General features: G+C 41.8%; 2 protein-coding genes across 3 annotated transcripts in view; one reads left to right on the top strand and one right to left on the bottom strand.

Annotated features, from left to right (window-relative positions):
- zmp:0000001114 (suppressor of tumorigenicity 14 protein homolog) overlaps window positions 1–7,280 on the bottom strand; it is an 88,313-nt gene extending 81,033 nt beyond the window's left edge. The window contains exon 1 of the mRNA XM_017719338.2: window positions 6,816–7,280. Within this exon, the coding sequence (XP_017574827.1) occupies window positions 6,816–6,833 (18 nt within the window). The 5' untranslated portion in view covers window positions 6,834–7,280. The remainder of the gene's footprint in view (window positions 1–6,815) is intronic.
- Window positions 7,281–11,202: 3,922 nt separating this feature from the next.
- The window catches only part of aplp1 (amyloid beta (A4) precursor-like protein 1), a 102,675-nt gene continuing 92,455 nt past the window's right edge, over window positions 11,203–21,422 (top strand). For both annotated transcript variants that reach the window (XM_017719336.2, XM_017719335.2), the window contains exon 1: window positions 11,203–11,411. In XM_017719336.2, the coding sequence (XP_017574825.1) occupies window positions 11,346–11,411 (66 nt within the window). In that variant the 5' untranslated portion in view covers window positions 11,203–11,345. The remainder of the gene's footprint in view (window positions 11,412–21,422) is intronic.

The raw sequence follows: 21,422 nt of genomic DNA, 5'->3' as shown, positions 1-21,422 counted from the left end.
GCAGACATGAAGAGTTATAAAGGCAAAGCTCGGCTTGGGCAACAGGAAAGAACTCATTATATTAATATTACAGTCCTTCAAAACCTGAACGCGTAATATCGCGAGATGTTCGGCAGGATTTATTCTCCATTCTCTATTGCACTGAATTCTGACAAATGAAGCCCAGAGTAGTCAGCGTGTTCAGAGCAGGGCCGCACAATAGATCACTCGTTTATCGTTATACTGGCCGTTGCACCAGCACTAACTAAAGACAGCACAAATCCAATATTTCTTTTCCAATATTGATACCAAAACCTTTTTTTTTTCAAAATGTCTGTATGATTGAATGATAAACAAAGTGAGTGGTTTGGAGTGAAATGTTCCATTCCAGAGAAACTTACAGATCTCTTCACAGTGGTGGTGATAGGAACCAGACATCTGAGGAGTTTAATGCCTCTAAAAGCTCCCTCACAGAAGATTATTACAGTAAGTGTAAGTAAGGTATGAATATGCTGCCTACACGGTCTAAAATGTATTATTTAAAGATACATTCATGGCAGAGAGGTGGGGATTTGTAAGGCAAAGGAAGCATATTCGTTTGGCTTTATGTTATCACTGTTTTAGTATCATCAATACTGCATATAAAGAAATACAAATAAAAAAAATAAAATAAATAAAAAGCGCATTCTGCTCACTGGTGGTTCTGGATAGTAAAGAAAATGTCTTTATCTGTGTTGTAGACATGGTGACCCCTGGTTCCTTTCAGTTCAGCACCACTGTAAAGAAATCTGAGCCTGTAAGTTTCTCTATAGTGAACTACTGAGTGAATTACTCAGAAATTTTGGAAAATTGTTGGAATTGCCCTTTGAGAATAAGCCAATACTGCTAAAAATGTTTCTTTAAGAGCATAAAGCTTTGTATTTAATGTAATATTTACATATTGCTTACAGATTTCCAGTCCAGCATGTTCTGCTGGTATTGGCCTGATATTGATCATCATCATCATTTAATTTATATAGCATCTTTCCCATGCTCCAGGACATTTTATAATCAAAGAACATGAACACAGTAAACATATAACAACAAAAGGACAATACAGGTAAACATTCAAGTATAAATGGAACAACGATAACACAGCGGAAACCAGTAAGTCTTTAATAGAGTTTTAAATGAAGATAGAGAGGTGGCATCCCAAATAGACTTGGGGAGAGTATTCCATCATTTGAGAGATACTACACTAATGAGCCCCAGATTAAAACCCAATACTGTGTCACTGCCATCTCTCAAACTAAACTTCTTTGTCTGAAAAAAGCTCCAGGTCCAAATATACTCATCGACTGGATAGGACTACACGGACAAGACAAGACGAAAACGCAGTGACAGAATATCTGCTGTTGGAAGAAAACCTCATCTCTCAATTTTGGATGTTTTTCAGTTTTTGACAATGTGAAAATGCCTGTTGCCCATTACATTGTGAGTAAACTTCATGACGAATGGAGAGAAAGAAATGGCCCAAAACGGCTTTGAAAAAAGTCTGGTTCCATTGACTACTCAAAGTAGGTTTTTCCCTTTTCCTGTAAAGTTACCATTTTGCAGATACAAGGTTTTGTTCCAACAACAGCGATACGAACGCTGGGAGGTTAAAAGTGAAAATAAAACAACAGCATCTTTCCTTGGTGACAAAGGCCTTTTGTAGCACTCATTCTCTCAGCTATCTGAAGAAATCTACCTGGTATAACAGCATCTAGTCGATCAGAGTGGGTCATATACAAATGAACAGAACGCAATGAATGAAAGTAACAATGTAAAATGTTTCCAAAATACGTTTTTGCGGGAGAAGAAAAAAGAAAAAGAAAAAAGGTTATTTATAGCAGCAAACAAAGAGTTCAGCAGTTAAACCACAACTGGAAGTCATCTGTGTTACTGTTCATTTACCATCCATTCACCATCCATTCACCCACCCAGCTAACCATCCACCACCCACGGGCACCGAGTTTGAGTCACAGCGTGGGAGCAGGTTTCAGTTCTTCAACAAGAAAAACCAGCGAACATTAGTCAGCTATAATCACACACTCCTGTGTTTAATGTCTATGCGGTGATTACAAATAATGATGAAGCGCAGCGCTAAATTTACTGTTTAACAGTGTCCTGTTTCAAAGGAAACAATATTTTAACTTAAACAGTCAGGATTTCATGTCCACCTAGCCATTACTTACATGGCAGTCATAATCTTGGGAAAAGAAGCCACTATATCAACAAAATCATTCAAAATCTAAAGAATTTAATTATCATTTTGACAAAATATTGAGGAAGCAATCCACTGTTTCAACATAATCAGTCATAACTTTGGGAATGTATACCAATATTTTGTCACAGTCAGTCATAATCCTTAGAAAAAGAAGCAATATTTTCACATAACTATCAGAACCTCATGACAAGGACAGATTATTTTGGTATAAGTCATAATCGCGAGAAGGCCAACTATTACTTTTAACATAAATCATTCAAAATCTCATGAAAATGGGTGATAATTTCAACATAATCAGTCCGAAAGCCAGAAAATAAGTACTACTTAAAATGTGAAGGTGAAAGGTTTTCAGTGTGTTTCAGTGCTTTTTAAATAATCTCAGTGTACTTTGTACAGCGTACAGTGTACTTTAACTCAAGAGGCCACCCAGGCACTAGTGCCGTCTCTTGTCATCTCAAGGCTCGACTACTGCAACTCGCTCTTGGCTGGTCTTCCCATGCAGGCCATCAAGCCTCTGCAACTCATCCAGAATGCAGCAGCACAGCTTGTCTTCAATCTTCAGCCACATCACCCCACGGCTGCGCTCCCTTTACTGGCTTCCTGTAGCTGCACACATCAGATTTAAAACCCTGATGCTCGCCTACAAAGCCAAAAATGGACCAGCCCCTACCTACTTGATGGCACTGGTGAAATCTTGAACTGTACCACGAGCCTTTCGTGCTTCGAGTACAGCTCAGCGTGACCAGCCATCCTTCAAGGCGCTTGGAAGACAAGCATAGAGAATGTTCTCTGTACTGGCGCCCAAGTGGAGGAATGAACTCCCACTGGCTGTCCGAACAGCAGAGGCTCTCATAGCCTTCAAACACAGACTGAAGACATGTGGCAGTCATGACTGGGGCAGTCATAGGCTGGAGGTTAGGGAACCAGCCTCGTGACCGGAAGGTTGCAGGTTCGATCCCCAGAGCCGACAGCACATGACTGAGGTGAGGTGTCCTTGAGCAAGACACCTAACCCCCAACTGCTCCCTGGGCGCTGTGGATTGGGCTACCCACCGCTCCGGGCAATTGTGCTCACTGCCCCCTAGTGTGTATGTGCTCACTAGAGTGTATGTAGTGTTTCACTTCACGAATGGGTTAAATGCCTAGGTGAAATTTTCCCCTTGTGGGACTAATAAGGGTCACTTAATCTTAATCTTAAATTGCTTTATACAGCACTTAAATGCACACGGAACTGATTGTAATGTATTGTACTGCACTTATGTATTGTAATGTAGTGTAGTGTATTGTAGTGTAGTGTAGTGTACTGTATTGTATTGCACTGTTCTGTGTTTATCTCTGTTCCTTTTTCTCTGGGCATCAACAGTGACTTGTTTCTAGCAGTATCTGAGCTCAGGACCATCTTTCTCTCTAACCTACTGGTAACTAGCAAAGATACTTTCTCTAGATAGACAAAGCACTGCAAGTCGCTCTGGATAAGAGCATCTGCTAAATGCTGTAAATGTAACAATGTAAATTTAACAATGCCACCATGATCATTTTGGTCACAGACATCATGACAGGAAATTTTCATCCCATCCCAACACCTACAGAGCAGACAGCAAAGCCATCACAAACAAATGTAAGCACTGATGTAAGAGAATTTCTGACCTTTGATCTCTGAGACCACTAATCCTCATTCCGCAGAGGGATTAATCACGTCATTGTCCTTAACTGACCCACTCTGAGCCCTGACATGGACTCACAAATCTGGTGCAGAAGGCAGGATAACACAGGGTGGCGACCCTCGCCAGCCAAATGTATGTGATTATGAGACACAGAATGAAGAAAGCTGGCAGCTCAGTATGGCGTGGTTTGGGTTATCCTGTTGAGCAGCAGCAGCAGCAATAACCTGAGCTCAAGTTCAGCTCAGCTGAAATTACTTCATCTGACTATATTCAACAGATGCCACAATGATTTTCAAACTAAATGAAGCATGCACACCATATACACCGATCAGTCATAACATTATGACCACCTCCTCGTGAGTGGACCAGACACAGCAGTGCTACTGGAGTTTTTAAACACTGTGTCCACTCACTGTCCACTCTATTAGACACTCCTACCTTGTCAGTCCACCTTGTAGATGTACAATCTGAGATGATAGCTCATCTGCTGCTGCACAGTTTGTACTGGTCATCCTCTAGTCCTTTATCAGAGGTCACATAATGCTGCTGGTTGGTGGACTACACTCAGTCCAGCAGTGACACTGAGGTATTTAAAGACTCAAGCAGCACCCACTCGTACCAGCGCAACACACACACACACACACACACACACACAGGATAACGAGTCTTCATGTCTGTAGCTGCAGCAGTTCTCAAGCTATTGTAAAATGCACTATAGCAACCAGTGATGTTGACTCCAGTGACATTCTAGTTAAAACTGAGGATTTTGTAAAGCGGCTGACTCACTGATGGTCAGGTGACCTTGTGCATTTAAAATCAGTAATAAAAAGGACAATATGGCATCATTTGACAACATTTTAATTACCCAACCATTAGAGCCCATAACACCAGTGACACACATTATGACCCGCCTGATAAATTCAATTATTAATAAATTAATGAAATACAGTGAGCGAGTGTGACTCGCCCTCAAAGGCCTTGAGAGGCTTCCTCTTTGATGAGCCTCGACTTGTCGTTTAACAGAGTACAACAGAACGTGTTAAAACGTAATGAGTCCTGATAACAGCAGTGCCCACAATCTCTGTGGCAAAATTAATTTTTGATAAAATACATAGTTAAACCTTTTTAAAATATCATTTTATATTCAAAATTATTTAATTTTTAATGTCAAATTGTTTTCGTGACGGCTATTTCACAGACACAACTATGAAACAGGATTTAAAAAATAAATAAAACAAACAAAGAATCATAAGGGAAAAGTGTTTAGTTTAATCTTAGGTCAACTGTGTTAATGTACATACTGACTTGTGAAGCTGTAATATTTTAAGCATCTTTATAAGCCCTGCAACCTTTGTCACATGGTTTCGCACTCCAGATGACCCAACTAACAATTCAGTCAAAAAAAAAAAAAAAAAAGTTATGTAATAAATCTCCTGTGTTTAGTATTCAGTATGTCTGTCTTGCTTTATGATTGGATTGTTTAGTGACCAGCTGCCCATTTTGCCAAAGCTACCTCAACCTCACTGACACGCAGCACAACCATAGAAATAGAAAACACCCATCTCATCACAGCGTCTGAAGTAAATGAGGTATAGAATCCATTTTTTCCTACACATTCAATTCCTAATTCCTATTTCAGGGTTTAATTGCATTCTGTTGAGGCTGGATATGCTGGGAAGTTCCACTGCAGTGCTAGATCCCTGCATCTCCATTTTTGTCATTTTTCAGGTTTTTTTTTTTTTTTTTTTAAACATAACTTAAAAATACCTATTGTCCTTTATGCTGTTTGTGAATTTCAAGATGAACGGCCCAAAATGACTACATTAAAAGTAAAGTATGTTTTCTCCTTCTCCTGTTAAGTTCTGGAGATATGACGTTTTGGTCTGATGGCAGGGACATGAGCTCAGTACTGGAGGAGCTTTTGGGCCTGATACCTTTCTTAGGTCCAAATATGCATTAAAAAAAAGTTCCAACACATTCCTCACTCACACTGGTTCAAGGGCCCGCTGTCCTTAAAGAGCGATTCCACTATTGCACCTCCATTTTATGCATTATTAAATCCGTAAGATGTAAACAAAGTCATTCAGAGTGGTTTGAAGCGAAATCCTTCTTCAGATACTTGCCGAATCAGGACTGTTCACAGTGGCGGCGATAGGAACCAGACGTCTGAGTTTAATAACGAACAAAAAAAAACATTACATGATCATTTATATGCGGACTGGTGTCTGGGACATTGTTTTATGATGATATGGACAGTTTTGGCCTATAAAAAGCCTTAATATAATATATATTTTTTATTATTATTTATTTTCTCTCCAAGGTTTTATTTGGAGATTTGCCACTATTTTCTCATTATCAAAACCTCAGATGACACATATAGGATCACTGGTGGTTCTGGATAGTAAATAAACTAACTGTGTGTTGTGTTGCAGACACCAGAGCTCGCGCCCCTGGTTCCAATCACCACCACTAAAGAAATCGGAGTCTAAAAGTTTTATAAGCTTCTCTACGGTGAAGCTTTTCACCCCAAACCACTCTGAATGACTCTTTACAGCTCAAAGACTGAACTATGCAGAAGTTAAGGGGAAGAAAAACTGATGCAATTCAGCTTTAAACCGCCAAAACTTTAAAGCTCTACAGGTGGATGAAGAGAGCGAGTACAAGCCAGTCAGACGCCAATCTGACGCGACTAGCAGCTCACCCAGCTCCCCTTCATTCTCTCTGACTCCAACAAGACAGCGTAACGACACCGTGTGGATCAACCAACGTTTCACTAAAACCATAAACGGCATGTTGCGCTCAGGTTTGAGGGACAGGCTTTTACAGAAGAAGGTGGAAAAGTGTGTTTTGTGGAATGAAAGCTGTCAAACACAGGAAGAGCAGCTCCTCCACCCCAGAGTGAATCAACAGCAGGCAGTGACTTACATAAGCAGCAGTGCTCATGGTGTCTCCGGCGAGTTTGGCTCACGTTTAAACTCCAACAACAACAGGACCAGCCAAGATGATCCTCCGAGAAGAGTTACATGCAGGTCTTTCAGTTTCAGTTGGACTTCAGAGAAGCTCCAGAGCAGCAGCTTCACCGTTCACCACGCAGCAGGAAGCTCTGCCCTCAGTCTCGCCCTTACTTCTCACTTCTCAGGTGAGAGGAGAGAAAGTCGAGGCACGGCCACTTCCGCTGTGAGGCGCTCCTTTCTGCGGCTGAACTCGCTGAACCGATCAAACAGACGCGCTGGACTACACGGACCACCATCCGTCCATCACCGAAGCCCCTCGCCCTGCCAGGTGGAGGACAAAGATCACCCCACCTTTTTGGTTCTTTGGTTAAACCTTTATCACAGCATCTCGAAACGACTTCCCAAATTACTGACTCGAGTCAACATAATTACTGTCAGCGCAGCACTAATGACTCAGTAACTCCTGGAGCGGAACGGTTGCTTATTAACGCTGAATAAAACATTCTCAGCTCATTATTTCATGATTTCAATATTTTAGAAATACAAAGTCTCAATTTTTTTTTCGGGACGCACACGCGAGTCACGTGACTTTCACGCTGCCTAACGCATTTGGACATTTCACACGTGATGCACATTTTTACATTTGTGTTGTTCTCACATTGTAATTAATTGATTAATTGATTCATTTACACATCACGTGTGCCGTTTGATGGTATTACGTCACGCGTGTTCACATATGTATTTTTAGACGCTTCGCATAGGGTCACGTGAAATACAGTGAGTTTTATCCACCAGTTAAATAAGCTTTAGAGATTTCTTACTGTTGGCTTATAATAGCAGCTTACAAACTCCGCAGATCCTTAATGAGGCATTTGTACATAGATAGATAGATAGATAGATAGATAGATAGATAGATAGATAGATAGATAGATAGATAGATAGAAATGTTCATAAATTAATGTATATCATACGTGGAAAAACATGTTAGAACGTCATCTTTGCCACCTGCTCTGTTAATTCAGGTATCTATCGCCTGCCTCTACTGCCCTCTTGTGTCTGACTCTTGGAATTGCTCATTTGTGCTGAACTACATCTCAAAATTTTCTCTCAGTCAGGCTGAAGATGCTCCCTTGAGGTACAAATTGCATGATGCCATATTTCCCCCCCAAATATCCCGACTGATTTATGCTCATATGATTTGTTTATAATGCTCGTGTAGTTGCAATAATGATGTCCAGTCACTGAATCTCACTGCATATCAGGCATGACATTCTGACCGCCTCCTTGTTTCTACACTCATTGTCCATTTTATCAGCTCCACTTACTCTATAGCTGCACTTTGTAGTTCTACAGTTACAGACTGTAGTCCATCTGTTTCTCTGATACTTTGTTAGACCCCTTTTACCCTGTTCTTCAGTGGTCAGGACTCCATGGACCCTCATAGAGCAGGTACTATGTGGGTGGTGGGTCATTCTCAGCAGTAATACTGACGTGGTGGTGGTGTGTTAGTGTGTGTTGTGCTGGTCTGAGTGGATCAGACAAAGTAGTGCTGCTGGAGTTTTTAAACACCTCCGTGTCACTGCTGGACTGAGAATAGTCCACCAACCAAAAATATCCAGACACCAGCGTCCTGTGGGCAGCGTCCTATGACCACAGATGAAGGACTGTGCAATTACCAAACTGTGCAGCAGCAGATGAGCTATCATCTCTGACTTTACATCTACAAGGTGGACTGACAAGGTAGGAGTGTCTAATAGAGTGGACAGTGAGTGGACACAGTGTTAAAAAACTCCAGCAGCACTGCTGTGTCTGATCCACTCAAACCAGCACAACACACACTAACACACCACCACCACGTCAGTGTTACTGCAGTGCTGAGAATGAGCCACTACTCAAATAGCACCTGATCTGTGAGGGTCCATGGGGGTCCTGACCACTGAAGAACAGGATAAAAGGGGGTAACAAAGTATCAGAGAAACAGATGGACTACAGTCTGTAACTGTAGAACTACAAAGTGCAGCTATACAGTAAGTGGAGCTGAGAAAATGGACACAGCAGCTGCAGCTGCAGACTGGACCGCAACAAATGCTGCTGTTTGTCCACCAAGTGGCGCACTCGAGTAACACAGCGCAGCACAAAGTTCTGCGCATGCGCGTGATTCTCTCTACCCGTTTTCCGACTTGCAGCGACGTCCTGCTATATGGTTGGCTAGTGGAGTCCCACCTCCTGCGCTGTGATTGGCTGGTCATTCACACTGTCAAACAGAAAACCCTACAAGCTTCATGAATGGCATCCACACATCACAGACAGAGAAGGGAACTGCAGCCTTTAAACACAAAAAACTTTTATTTAAAAGCACAATGTCATCATTAAATGTATGTTTCTCACGCGAGAATATACAATTATAAGATTACATTTACATAAAATACTAAAAAATGTTTCATTTTGAAGGAAAGATGGAAAATAAGAATTGTGTCTTTTAAATGGTATAATGAGATCAATCATCCCTAATATGCATGTAATGTGCAATGCACGTCTACTAACAGGCTGGATATTGGTGGATGTACAAGGAGGGTTTTCCAGTAAAGTGGCCAGTTAGTGGAGGTACAAGGTAGGTGCTTCTAATAAAGTGGTCAATGAGCGGAGGTACAAGGTAGGTGTTTCTAATAAAGTGGCCAGTGAGTGGAGGTACAAGGTAGGTGCTTGTAATAAAGTGGCCAGTTAGTGGAAGTACAAGGTAGGTGTTTCTAATAAAGTGGCCAGTGAGTGGAGGTACAAGGTAGGTGCTTCTAATAAAGTGTCCAATGAGGGGAGGTACAAGTTATGTGTTTCTAATAAAGTGGCCAGTGAGTAAAGGTACAAGGTAGGTGTTTCTATTAAAGTGGCCAGTGAGTAGAGGTACAGGTTAGGTGTTTCTATTAAAGTGGCCAGTGAGTAGAGGTACAGGTTAGGTGTTTCTAATAAAGTGGCCAGTGAGTGGAGGTACAGGTTAGGTGTTTCTAATAAAGTGGCCAGTGAGTAGAGGTACAGGTTAGGTGTTTCTAATAAAGTGGCCAGTGAGTGGAGGTACAGGTTAGGTGTTTCTAATAAAGTGGCCAGTGAGTGGAGGTACATGGTAGGTGCTTCTAATAAAGTGTCCAATGAGGGGAGGTACAAGTTATGTGTTTCTAATAAAGTGGCCAGTGAGTAAAGGTACAAGGTAGGTGTTTCTATTAAAGTGGCCAGTGAGTAGAGGTACAGGTTAGGTGTTTCTAATAAAGTGGCCAGTGAGTGGAGGTACAGGTTAGGTGTTTCTATTAAAGTGGCCAGTGAGTGGAGGTACAGGTTAGGTGTTTCTAATAAAGTGGCCAGTGAGTGGAGGTACAGGTTAGGTGTTTCTATTAAAGTGGCCAGTGAGTGGAGGTACAGGTTAGGTGTTTCTATTAAAGTGGCCAGTGAGTAGAGGTACAGGTTAGGTGTTTCTATTAAAGTGGCCAGTGAGTAGAGGTACAGGTTAGGTGTTTCTATTAAAGTGGCCAGTGAGTAGAGGTACAGGTTAGGTGTTTCTAATAAAGTGACCAGTGAGTAGAGGTACAGGTTAGGTGTTTCTATTAAAGTGGCCAGTGAGTGGAGGTACAGGTTAGGTGTTTCTATTAAAGTGGCCAGTGAGTGGAGGTACAGGTTAGGTGTTTCTATTAAAGTGGCCAGTGAGTGGAGGTACAGGTTAGGTGTTTCTATTAAAGTGGCCAGTGAGTAGAGGTACAGGTTAGGTGTTTCTATTAAAGTGGCCAGTGAGTAGAGGTACAGGTTAGGTGTTTCTAATAAAGTGACCAGTGAGTAGAGGTACAGGTTAGGTGTTTCTATTAAAGTGGCCAGTGAGTGGAGGTACAGGTTAGGTGTTTCTATTAAAGTGGCCAGTGAGTGGAGGTACAGGTTAGGTGTTTCTATTAAAGTGGCCAGTGAGTGGAGGTACAGGTTAGGTGTTTCTAATAAAGTGGCCAGTGAGTAGAGGTACAGGTTAGGTGTTTCTATTAAAGTGGCCAGTGAGTGGAGGTACAGGTTAGGTGTTTCTATTAAAGTGGCCAGTGAGTGGAGGTACAGGTTAGGTGTTTCTATTAAAGTGGCCAGTGAGTGGAGGTACAGGTTAGGTGTTTCTATTAAAGTGGCCAGTGAGTAGAGGTACAAGGTAGGTGTTTCTAATAAAGTGGCCAGTGAGTAGAGGTACAGGTTAGGTGCTTCTAATAAAGTGACCAGTGAGTGGAGGTACAATATAATGCACTGCTGCGCGTGAGTATGAGGGCTGGTCTTGCCCGAATACAGGTGGGAAAGGAAAATGAATAATTGAGGCGTGGAGAGAGAGAGAGAGAGAGAGAGAGAGAGAGATTGGAGCCAGGCACCGAGCGACCAGACACGAAGCAGACGCAGCTCACGTTAATGCGCAAAGCGTTTAGCGCAGCGTTAGCACAAGAATAAACGACGAGAGAAGAAGAGAAAGGAGAGAAAGGCGAGCGAAACAGAAAGGATGGGACATAAAGGGGCATTATTATTAATGACTTTACTGTCCTACTGCGCGTGGAGAGATGCTGAGGTAAGATAAGGAGGGTGGACGGATCAGTGTATGGTGTGATTTGTGATTCAGAGTGAATGGGGTGTTTGTTGATGATTAGAGGAGCCGTGTGGTTCTGCTCGAGGGCAGCTTAGGAAGACTGAGAGATGAACGGGGGAAAAGGTGAAGAGCATTATTATGTCCTGTGAGTGGAGGGGGACGAATAGAGAGAGAGAAAGAGAGAGAGACTTGGATAAAGAATTAGAGACACAGAGAAAGAGGGATAGAAAGGGAGAGAGACAGGTGGAGAGAGAAGGGGAGAGAAAGAAAGCTAGGAAGAGGGAGAGAGAGAAATGTGCATATATAAAAAAGAGAGAGAAAAAATGTGTGTATACAGAAAGAGAGAGAGGGAGAGAGATGTATATACAGAAATAGAGAAATGTGTATATACAGAGATGGAGAGAGAAGGAGAGAGGGAAAGAGGGCGCGAGATGGATAGAGAGATAGCGAGAGATGGGGAAGGAGAGAGAGATGAGAGAGATGGAGAGAGAGAACGAGAGAGAGAGATGGAGAAGGAAAGAGAGAGAGGGAGAGAGATGGGGAGAGAGATGGGAAAGGAGAGAGAGAGAAAGAGAGAGGGAGAGAGAGATGGGGAAGGCGAGAGAGAGAGAGAACACCATCTGTGCCATCAGCTGTACGTTACCTGTTGTGTGTGTGGACAGACATATTAACATGGCAGGGCGGGGCGTGTTTACTTAAAAACATTATATTTTTACAGTTAGTATAAAATTTGTCAGAACGAGAGACGAGCTGAATCACTGCTTCATACGTGGCTCATATGTGTGTCCATGCGATGTGTGTTAATGCCGATCTGCAGGGTGGACAGGGAGGCTGTGGCCTGCAGTTCAGGTTCCAGAGCTTTTGTGCATGTATTCCTGCATCTGTTTGAGAACATGGTGTCTAAGTCCAATCAGCGTGTCAGTGCCCCGCTGTGATCCCTCATAAAAATGTGGACTGAGGTTTTGGCTTTCATACTTACTGCATGTTGAAGTGTGCGGTTTGGTTCAGAGTGATGACTGTGAGGTTTGTTATTGCACCAGAGATGGAAGCTCTGCAGCGATGCTGACAAAGCCTGTAGCACCCAGAGGGCCCGAACTGCTTCTGTACACACACAGGCGTTTACAGCTGATGCTCTGGGCCGCTGCCTGGGCTGAAAGAGGATTTTCTGTAATGCAGAGCCCAGAATGATGAAGCAGAAAGAGAGGAAACTGAAAATATACACAGAAGATTGTAAATCCTGCACATTTTTTGTCTTTTTACCATCCACAACTAGGACCACACAATATTCAACAGCTGGAGATTATCATTTAAACATTGTCATGTATAGCTAGACAAATTACATATTTTGTTGATTTTCTAGGTGAATAAGTGAAAACATCTACACATTTAAATGCACAATTGTGTTTTTTTTCTTATTCTTTCTTGTTAAATGTAATATATTGGAATATATATAAAACATAAATGCGGCCTGTGCAAAAGCTCTGGCTCATTTCATATTTTTATATTAATTTATTTTTTAAATAACATGTTAATGTGTGAAATACAGCAAATGTCAAGTAAAATTTACAAAAATGCAATATTTTCTGGGGAAGATTTGTTAACATAGGGCGGCACGGTGGCGTGGTGAGTAGCGCTGTCGCCTCACAGCGAGGAGGGCCTGGGTTCGGTTCCCTGGCCGGGTGACCGGGGTCCTCTCTGTGTGGAGTTTGCATGTTCTCCCCGGGTTCTCCGCTTTCCTCCCACAGTCCAAAGACATGCAGTCAGGCCAATTGGACATGCTAAATTGCCCCTAGGTGTGAGTGTGTGAGTGACTGTCTGTCTGTCCTGCGATGGACTGGCGACCTGTCCGGGGTGTGTCCTGCCTTCCACCCGATGACTGCTGGGATGGGCTCCAGCACCCCCCGCGACCCTGACGGAGAAGCAGCTTAGAAAATGGATGGATGGATGGATTTGTTAACATATCTTTTTTTCACCTAGAAAATGAACGAAATTGTGTTGATTCATTTGATTTTTTTTAAAGTTAAAAATAACTGCTCACGCAAAACACATTGTTATTTCTCTATGAAAGATATAAAATTCTCACAGATTCTCTCACAAAAATCACAAAACTTCACATGCCCATGTGGGTTTTATATAATAATTAAATAATATTGTGAGAACAATGCAGGCAAATCTGTATTTTTCGTATCGCTGTTGTCGGAAGAAAACCTCATATCTCCGAAATGGTAACTTTACAGGAGAAAGAAAAAACCTACTTTACTTTTAATGTAAGTCAATGGAACCAGAAATATTTCCAAGTCATTTTAGGTCATTTCTTTTAGGCCCTTCAGTATGAAATTTAGATATAATGTATAGGGACACAGGTATTTCTAAAGTATGTCAAAAACTCAAAAATGGAGATACAAGGTTTTGTTCCGCCAGCAGCGAGATATAATTTAAGCCTGCACGGTATTAACAATGTATAATATGTTTTTATTGCTGTATATTGCAATTTTAATGAGATTTATTACAAACACAATTAAGGACCCTCAGTGTGACACAGTTAAAGACCACCCTGCATGCTTTTCAACAAAATGAAAGTATGTAGCAACAGAGTCTCAATAACTGTGTTGTGCAGCACCACCTGTACCAAGGCTGACTCTGTTCATGAAGCACTTACTAAGTAGCTGTTGAGTTGAATGGAGCGTGTCAGAGCAGGTAAAAGACAAAAATCCGCAGTGCCTGAGGTGCTCAGGACCTGTATACTCTGATATATGCTGAAAATGAATGGCGTGGATGCATAAGCAGGTGTTAAATATGCGAATAAATTGAGGGGAATACTCAGCTTTGTGTGGAAAATGCCTTTTATTCAGTTACTGTGACCTCAGATACAACAGAAATAGTGTATGATTTAATCTCAGATTGCTGAAAGGCTCTGCTCATTATACAGAATGATAACCAACAGCATACATTAAAGGCAAGCACACACTGGATGCATCTAAACATTGCAAAACCATTGTTTTTAGCGAAGATAAAACCACCGTCATTCAGTGGCAATGCACACTGCCAGTCAGCATCTCCCAGTACTGCTCGGTTTTCCTAAGCTCAACAGTGCAGCACTTTTCAATCTCTGCATTAAACTAAACCCTAAATGAGACCAAATGTACCAGGAGAAAGACGATCAGTCGAAAGTCTTTGAATGCTAGATTGCAAATTATTATTACATATTATTATGCTACATGACGCTATACTACATAATGTCATACTGCGTGGCGTTATACTACACAAAATCATGCTGTGTGCCTCTATGCTACGTGATGCAATACTACACAGTGCAATGCTATGCAGTGTTGTACTTCGTGCCCCTATGCTTTACAACGTTATGCTATGTGGCGCTATGCTACTTGACGTTGTACTTTGTGGGACAATGCTACACAACTTTATGCTTTGTGGTGCTGTACTACACGTCATTATGCTACATGAAGTACGGACTGAGCCACAAAACTGCTGCAATATCAAGTTTAGCTCAGTTTTGTCAATTTCTGCTAGGACAATATTAATGTTGTTTTGTTCCAGCCAGTAAAACATCTTACAGCCCGTTTGTTTGGCAAATGGTATTGCGTTAATTTCTGGCTGATTCCAGGTTGTTTAGCTGTTCTTCTGTCACAGCTGCCGACTGAAAAGCTGCTCAGTGGTGATGACAGTTTGGGAATTTAGTGTCGTCTCATCTTCAGAGTCTGAACAAATTGGCTGTCGGTCAAATGTGATCTTAACAGTGTCCATTTTCCGGTTGTATGTCAACTAAGTAAAAACGTTCAAATTGCTTGAGTGACTCCTACGGCTGTCAAAGTCGTTGCTTAGCAACAGCGTCTTAGAGGAAGGATACAATTTTTGTGGAAAAACAGTGATGTGCAATAACAGCATGGTTAGAACGCCTCTCAACCAATCATGCGTGGCCAGAACTAACTATTGTATAATATGTGGCAATACTACACGGTGTTATACTGTGTGGTGTTATACTACAAAAAATTATGCTACATGAGCCAAAGCTACTCCATGCAGTGCTATAAAACATGCAACATGATGCTATACTACACATTATGTTACATGGCACTAACCACATTATGTAACGCTATGCTATGCTATGCGGCGCTATACTACACAACATTATGTGGCACTATACTATATGTTATGCTGTGTGGTGCTGTACTACACAGTGTTATGATATGCAATGCCAAACTACACATCATTACACTACGTAGTGCTATGTCACACAATATTATGCTATTTGGAGCTATGCTACACTATCTTATGCTATGCAGCGTTAAACTACGCAATGTTATGCAATGCCATACTACACAGCATTATATTACATGGCTCTATTCTGCACAGTGTTATACTATGAGGCCTATGCTAAACAACATTACATGGCACTATACTACACAATGTTATGCTATGTGGCGCTGTACTATACAATGTTATGCTATGCAGCATTAAACTACACAACGTTATACTATGTAGTACTATGCTAGACAACGTTATGTGCAATGTTCTAAAGGCTGTGTGCTTTAGAAGAACCTTTTGGTATCCATATTCTTGCCATTTATGTCAGAACAAAGATGCCAGTGCATGTCAGCCCATGAAAACGACTTTCTGCTGCTGTTGTGATATTTGAACATTTGCTGGAATATGTATGCACTCAGGTGTCAGCCAAAAGGAGAGATCTGGGCAGGGCTTCAGTCAGCCATGTCAGTGTTAAGCAAGACAGAAGACACTCTAATTGCTGATCCAGAGCTCTATAATCCTTATCTGAAGATCTATACGAATTGCTCGTGGAAAGTGCCTTGTCTGTTTTGCTTCGTCCTGTGAAGAAGGACGGCAACTGTCAGCAGTTTTCGCTAACAAGCGTTCATTTTTGAATGAGTCACAAAGGGTCTCCGCCCACAAATACACGCCTACAGCAAACCAGATGAATACCAGAATGTCCTGGTGAAATCAGCCAAGTCGTTGTGTCACAGACTCAAATCACAAACTGTCCTTGAAGCATTTATTGAAAAGCAATCAAAATCATCTAAACAGTGTGCTAGCTTTAGCCACTAGAAGAGTTTTATTCACCAGATCATCATAGATATTAATCTAGTATTAATCGTTAGACATGATAAACTGCCTTACATAGAGCACAACAGCACCATAAGCGTTTTACCTTCAGCAGTGCAGTTAATAACAGAATCTACATTCAGACTCCATATTACCTTATTTCGGTGAGACGCCAACTGTACGCAGCTGTGAGTCTTAACTGACATGTCGTCTTAGGCCTGAAGACAGAGAGGACAAAGGCAAGGCTTCTTCTTCATGGCTCTGTCCTCAGGTGACAGTCGTATAAATTTGAAGTAGTAAGGAGATGTCAAACAGGGAGAGATGGAGGAAATAAAAAGAGAGCCAGTCCTGCTTCCTGCTGGGTCATGGTGTCAGGATTGGCCTTTAGTCACTGATTTCCGTATGTCTGACCTGAAGGGATGATGAAAACGTGTGTGGGGATCAAAATTGCGCAATGTGTACAAAATATCATATTAGGTCTGTCACAGTTATTACTTAATCACCTGATTGTGATTTTTTGAGCTGCTGCAGTTATTTTCCACTATTTATTTGTTCATATGCCAACATACAGAATGTTTGGGTGGCAGCTGGGTTGAGGCAGATACATGTAAATAAAACAAAAAAAAGTGTTTATTTAAATAAGTCATAGGCTTTGCCAAAATAATATCTTCTGACTGGTGCTATAACACGTTTACAGGGCAACAGTAAGTGACGTTTGTTTATTTGATGTTTGTTAATAACACCTTTAGAGGGTGGCAGTGAGTGACGTTTGTTTAGTTGATGTTTGTTAATAACGCCTTTAGAGGGCGGCGTTGAGCGACGTTTGTTTAGTTGATGTTTGTTAATAACACCTTTAGAGGGCGGCGGTGAGCGACGTTTGTTTAGTTGATGTTTATTAATAACGCCTTTAGAGGGCGGTGGTGAGCGACGTTTGTTTAGTTGATGTTTATTAATAACGCCTTTAGAGGGTGGCGGTGAGCGACGTTTGTTTAGTTGATGTTTGTTAATAACGCCTTTAGAGGGCGGCGGTGAGCGACATTTGTTTAGTTGATGTTTGTTAATAACGCCTTTAGAGGGCGGCGGTGAGCGACGTTTGTTTAGTTGATGTTTATTAATAACGCCTTTAGAGGGCGGCGGTGAGCGACATTTGTTTAGTTGATGTTTGTTAATAACGCCTTTAGAGGGCGGCGGTGAGCGACGTTTGTTTAGTTGATGTTTGTTAATAACGCCTTTAGAGGGCGGCGGTGAGCGACGTTTGTTTAGTTGATGTTTGTTAATAACGCCTTTAGAGGGCGGCGGTGAGCGATGTTTGTTTAGTTGATGTTTGTTAATAACGCCTTTAGAGGGCGGCGGTGAGTGACGTTTGTTTAGTTGATGTTTGTTAATAACGCCTTTAGAGGGCGGCGGTGAGCGACGTTTGTTTAGTTGATGTTTGTTAATAACACCTTTAGAGGGCGGCGGTGAGCGATGTTTGTTTAGTTGATGTTTGTTAATAACGCCTTTAGAGGGCGGCGGTGAGCGACGTTTGTTTAGTTGATGTTTGTTAATAACACCTTTAGAGGGTGGCGGTGAGCGACTTTTGTTTAATTGATGTTTGTTAATGACACCTTTAGAGGGTGGCGGTGAGCGACTTTTGTTTAATTGATGTTTGTTAATGACACCTTTAGAGGGCGGCGGTGAGCGACGTTTGTTTATTTGATGTTTGTTAATAACGCCTTTAGAGGGCGGCGGTGAGCGACATTTGTTTAGTTGATGTTTATTAATAACGCCTTTAGAGGGCGGCGGTGAGCGACGTTTGTTTAGTTGATGTTTATTAATAACGCCTTTAGAGGGTGGCGGTGAGCGACGTTTGTTTAGTTGATGTTTGTTAATAACGCCTTTAGAGGGTGGCGGTGAGTGACATTTGTTTAGTTGATGTTTGTTAATAACGCCTTTAGAGGGCGGCGGTGAGCGACGTTTGTTTAGTTGATGTTTATTAATAACGCCTTTAGGGGGTGGCGGTGAGCGATGTTTGTTTAGTTGATGTTTGTTAATAACACCTTTAGAGGGCGGCGGTGAGCGACGTTTGTTTAGTTGATGTTTGTTAATAACACCTTTAGAGGGCGGCGGTGAGCGACGTTTGTTTAGTTGATGTTTGTTAATAACACCTTTAGAGGGCGGCGGTGAGCGATGTTTGTTTAGTTGATGTTTGTTAATGACACCTTTAGAGGGTGGCAGTGAGCGACGTTTGTTTAGTTGATGTTTGTTAATAACGCCTTTAGAGGGCGGCGGTGAGCGACGTTTGTTTAGTTGATGTTTGTTAATAACACCTGTAGAGGGTGGCGCTGAGCGACTTTTGTTTAATTGATGTTTGTTAATGACACCTTTAGAGGGCGGCGGTGAGCGACGTTTGTTTATTTGATGTTTGTTAATAACGCCTTTAGAGGGCGGCGGTGAGCGATGTTTGTTTAGTTGATGTTTGTTAATAACGCCTTTAGAGGGCGGCGGTGAGCGACGTTTGTTTAGTTGATGTTTGTTAATAACGCCTTTAGAGGGCGGCGGTGAGCGACGTTTGTTTAATTGATGTTTGTTAATGACGCCTTTAGAGGGTGGCAGTGAGCGACGTTTGTTTAGTTGATGTTTGTTAATAACGCCTTTAGAGGGCGGCGGTGAGCGACGTTTGTTTAGTTGATGTTTGTTAATAACGCCTTTAGAGGGCGGCGGTGAGCGACGTTTGTTTAGTTGATGTTTGTTAATAACACCTTTAGAGGGTGGCGGTGAGCGACTTTTGTTTAATTGATGTTTGTTAATAACGCCTTTAGAGGGCGGCGGTGAGCGACGTTTGTTTAGTTGATGTTTGTTAATAACGCCTTTAGAGGGCGGCGGTGAGCGACGTTTGTTTAATTGATGTTTGTTAATGACGCCTTTAGAGGGCGGCGGTGAGCGACGTTTGTTTAGTTGATGTTTGTTAATAACGCCTTTAGAGGGCGGCGGTGAGCGACGTTTGTTTAGTTGATGTTTGTTAATAATGCCTTTAGAGGGCGTCGGTGAGCGACGTTTGTTATTTGATGTTTGTTAATAATGCCTTTAGAGGGCGGCGGTGAGCGACGTTTGTTTAGTTGATGTTTGTTAATAACGCCTTTAGAGGGCGGCGGTGAGCGACGTTTGTTTAGTTGATGTTTGTTAATAACACCTTTAGAGGGCGGCGGTGAGCGACGTTTGTTTAATTGATGTTTGTTAATGACACCTTTAGAGGGCGGCGGTGAGCGACGTTTGTTTATTTGATGTTTGTTAATAACGCCTTTAGAGGGCGGCGGTGAGCGACGTTTGTTTAGTTGATGTTTGTTAATAACGCCTTTAGAGGGCGGCGGTGAGCGACGTTTGTTTAATTGATGTTTGTTAATGACGCCTTTAGAGGGCGGCGGTGAGCGACGTTTGTTTAGTTGATGTTTGTTAATAACGCCTTTAGAGGGCGGCGGTGAGCGACGTTTGTTTAATTGATGTTTGTTAATGACGCCTTTAGAGGGCGGCGGTGAGCGACGTTTGTTTAGTTGATGTTTGTTAATAACGCCTTTAGAGGGCGGCGGTGAGCGACGTTTGTTTAGTTGATGTTTGTTAATAATGCCTTTAGAGGGCGTCGGTGAGCGACGTTTGTTATTTGATGTTTGTTAATAATGCCTTTAGAGGGCGGCGGTGAGCGACGTTTGTTTAGTTGATGTTTGTTAATAACGCCTTTAGAGGGCGGCGGTGAGCGACGTTTGTTTAGTTGATGTTTGTTAATAACACCTTTAGAGGGCGGCGGTGAGCGACGTTTGTTTAATTGATGTTTGTTAATGACACCTTTAGAGGGCGGCGGTGAGCGACGTTTGTTTATTTGATGTTTGTTAATAACGCCTTTAGAGGGTGGCAGTGAGCGACGTTTGTTTAATTGATGTTTGTTAATGACACCTTTAGAGGGCGGCGGTGAGCGACGTTTGTTTATTTGATGTTTGTTAATAACGCCTTTAGAGGGCGGCGGTGAGCGACGTTTGTTTAGTTGATGTTTGTTAATAACGCCTTTAGAGGGCGGTGGTGAGTGACGTTTGTTTAATTGATGTTTGTTAATAACGCCTTTAGAGGGCGGCGGTGAGCGACGTTTGTTTAGTTGATGTTTGTTAATAACACCTTTAGAGGGCGGCGGTGAGCGACGTTTGTTTAATTGATGTTTGTTAATGACACCTTTAGAGGGTGGCGGTGAGCGACGTTTGTTTAGTTGATGTTTGTTAATAACACCTTTAGAGGGCGGCGGTGAGCGACGTTTGTTTAGTTGATGTTTGTTAATAATACCTTTAGAGGGCGGCGGTGAGCGACGTTTGTTTAGTTGATGTTTGTTAATAACACCTTTAGAGGGCGGCGGTGAGCGACGTTTGTTCGTTTGAGCTTGATGTCTTTCTGTTATCAGCTGGCAATTGCTGAAAATTGACAGCAAGAAAGCCTATTTGGCTACTTTAGGCTTTTACTTTTATAGTTGCATTAAACAAAGAAGAATTTTTTTTTATTTTTTATTTCAATAATTCATATGGCGATTAATAATCAGCAAATGTTTATGATTGTGACAGACCTACTAGTTATTATATTGCTGCACATTGCAATAGGACATAGCTGTTGTTATTATCCTTGCATATTACTTATTGTCACTGTGGAACAAAAACTTCCAAAATGGTGACTTTTTTGCAGAAAGAAAAATGTTCTTAATTCTACTCTACTGTAATGAGATTCAAGGTAGATATAGATTCATATTTGGCCATTTCCATATGTCAATTAATCTTAAAATGTTTACAAAATATCTTGTTGTTAAAAAAAGACAACAAAATTTGATGTGCGCTTTTGATCTGACAGTGACGCTGTTTGTGCTGCACGTTGTTATACATTTGTACGCGTGTTGGACGATACGAGAAC

This window comes from Pygocentrus nattereri, chromosome 17, assembly GCF_015220715.1.
Source record: "Pygocentrus nattereri isolate fPygNat1 chromosome 17, fPygNat1.pri, whole genome shotgun sequence".
Lineage (NCBI taxonomy): Eukaryota > Metazoa > Chordata > Actinopteri > Characiformes > Serrasalmidae > Pygocentrus > Pygocentrus nattereri.
The sequence above is the reverse complement of the archived record's forward strand: the minus strand, read 5'-3'. Positions and strand labels throughout refer to the sequence as shown.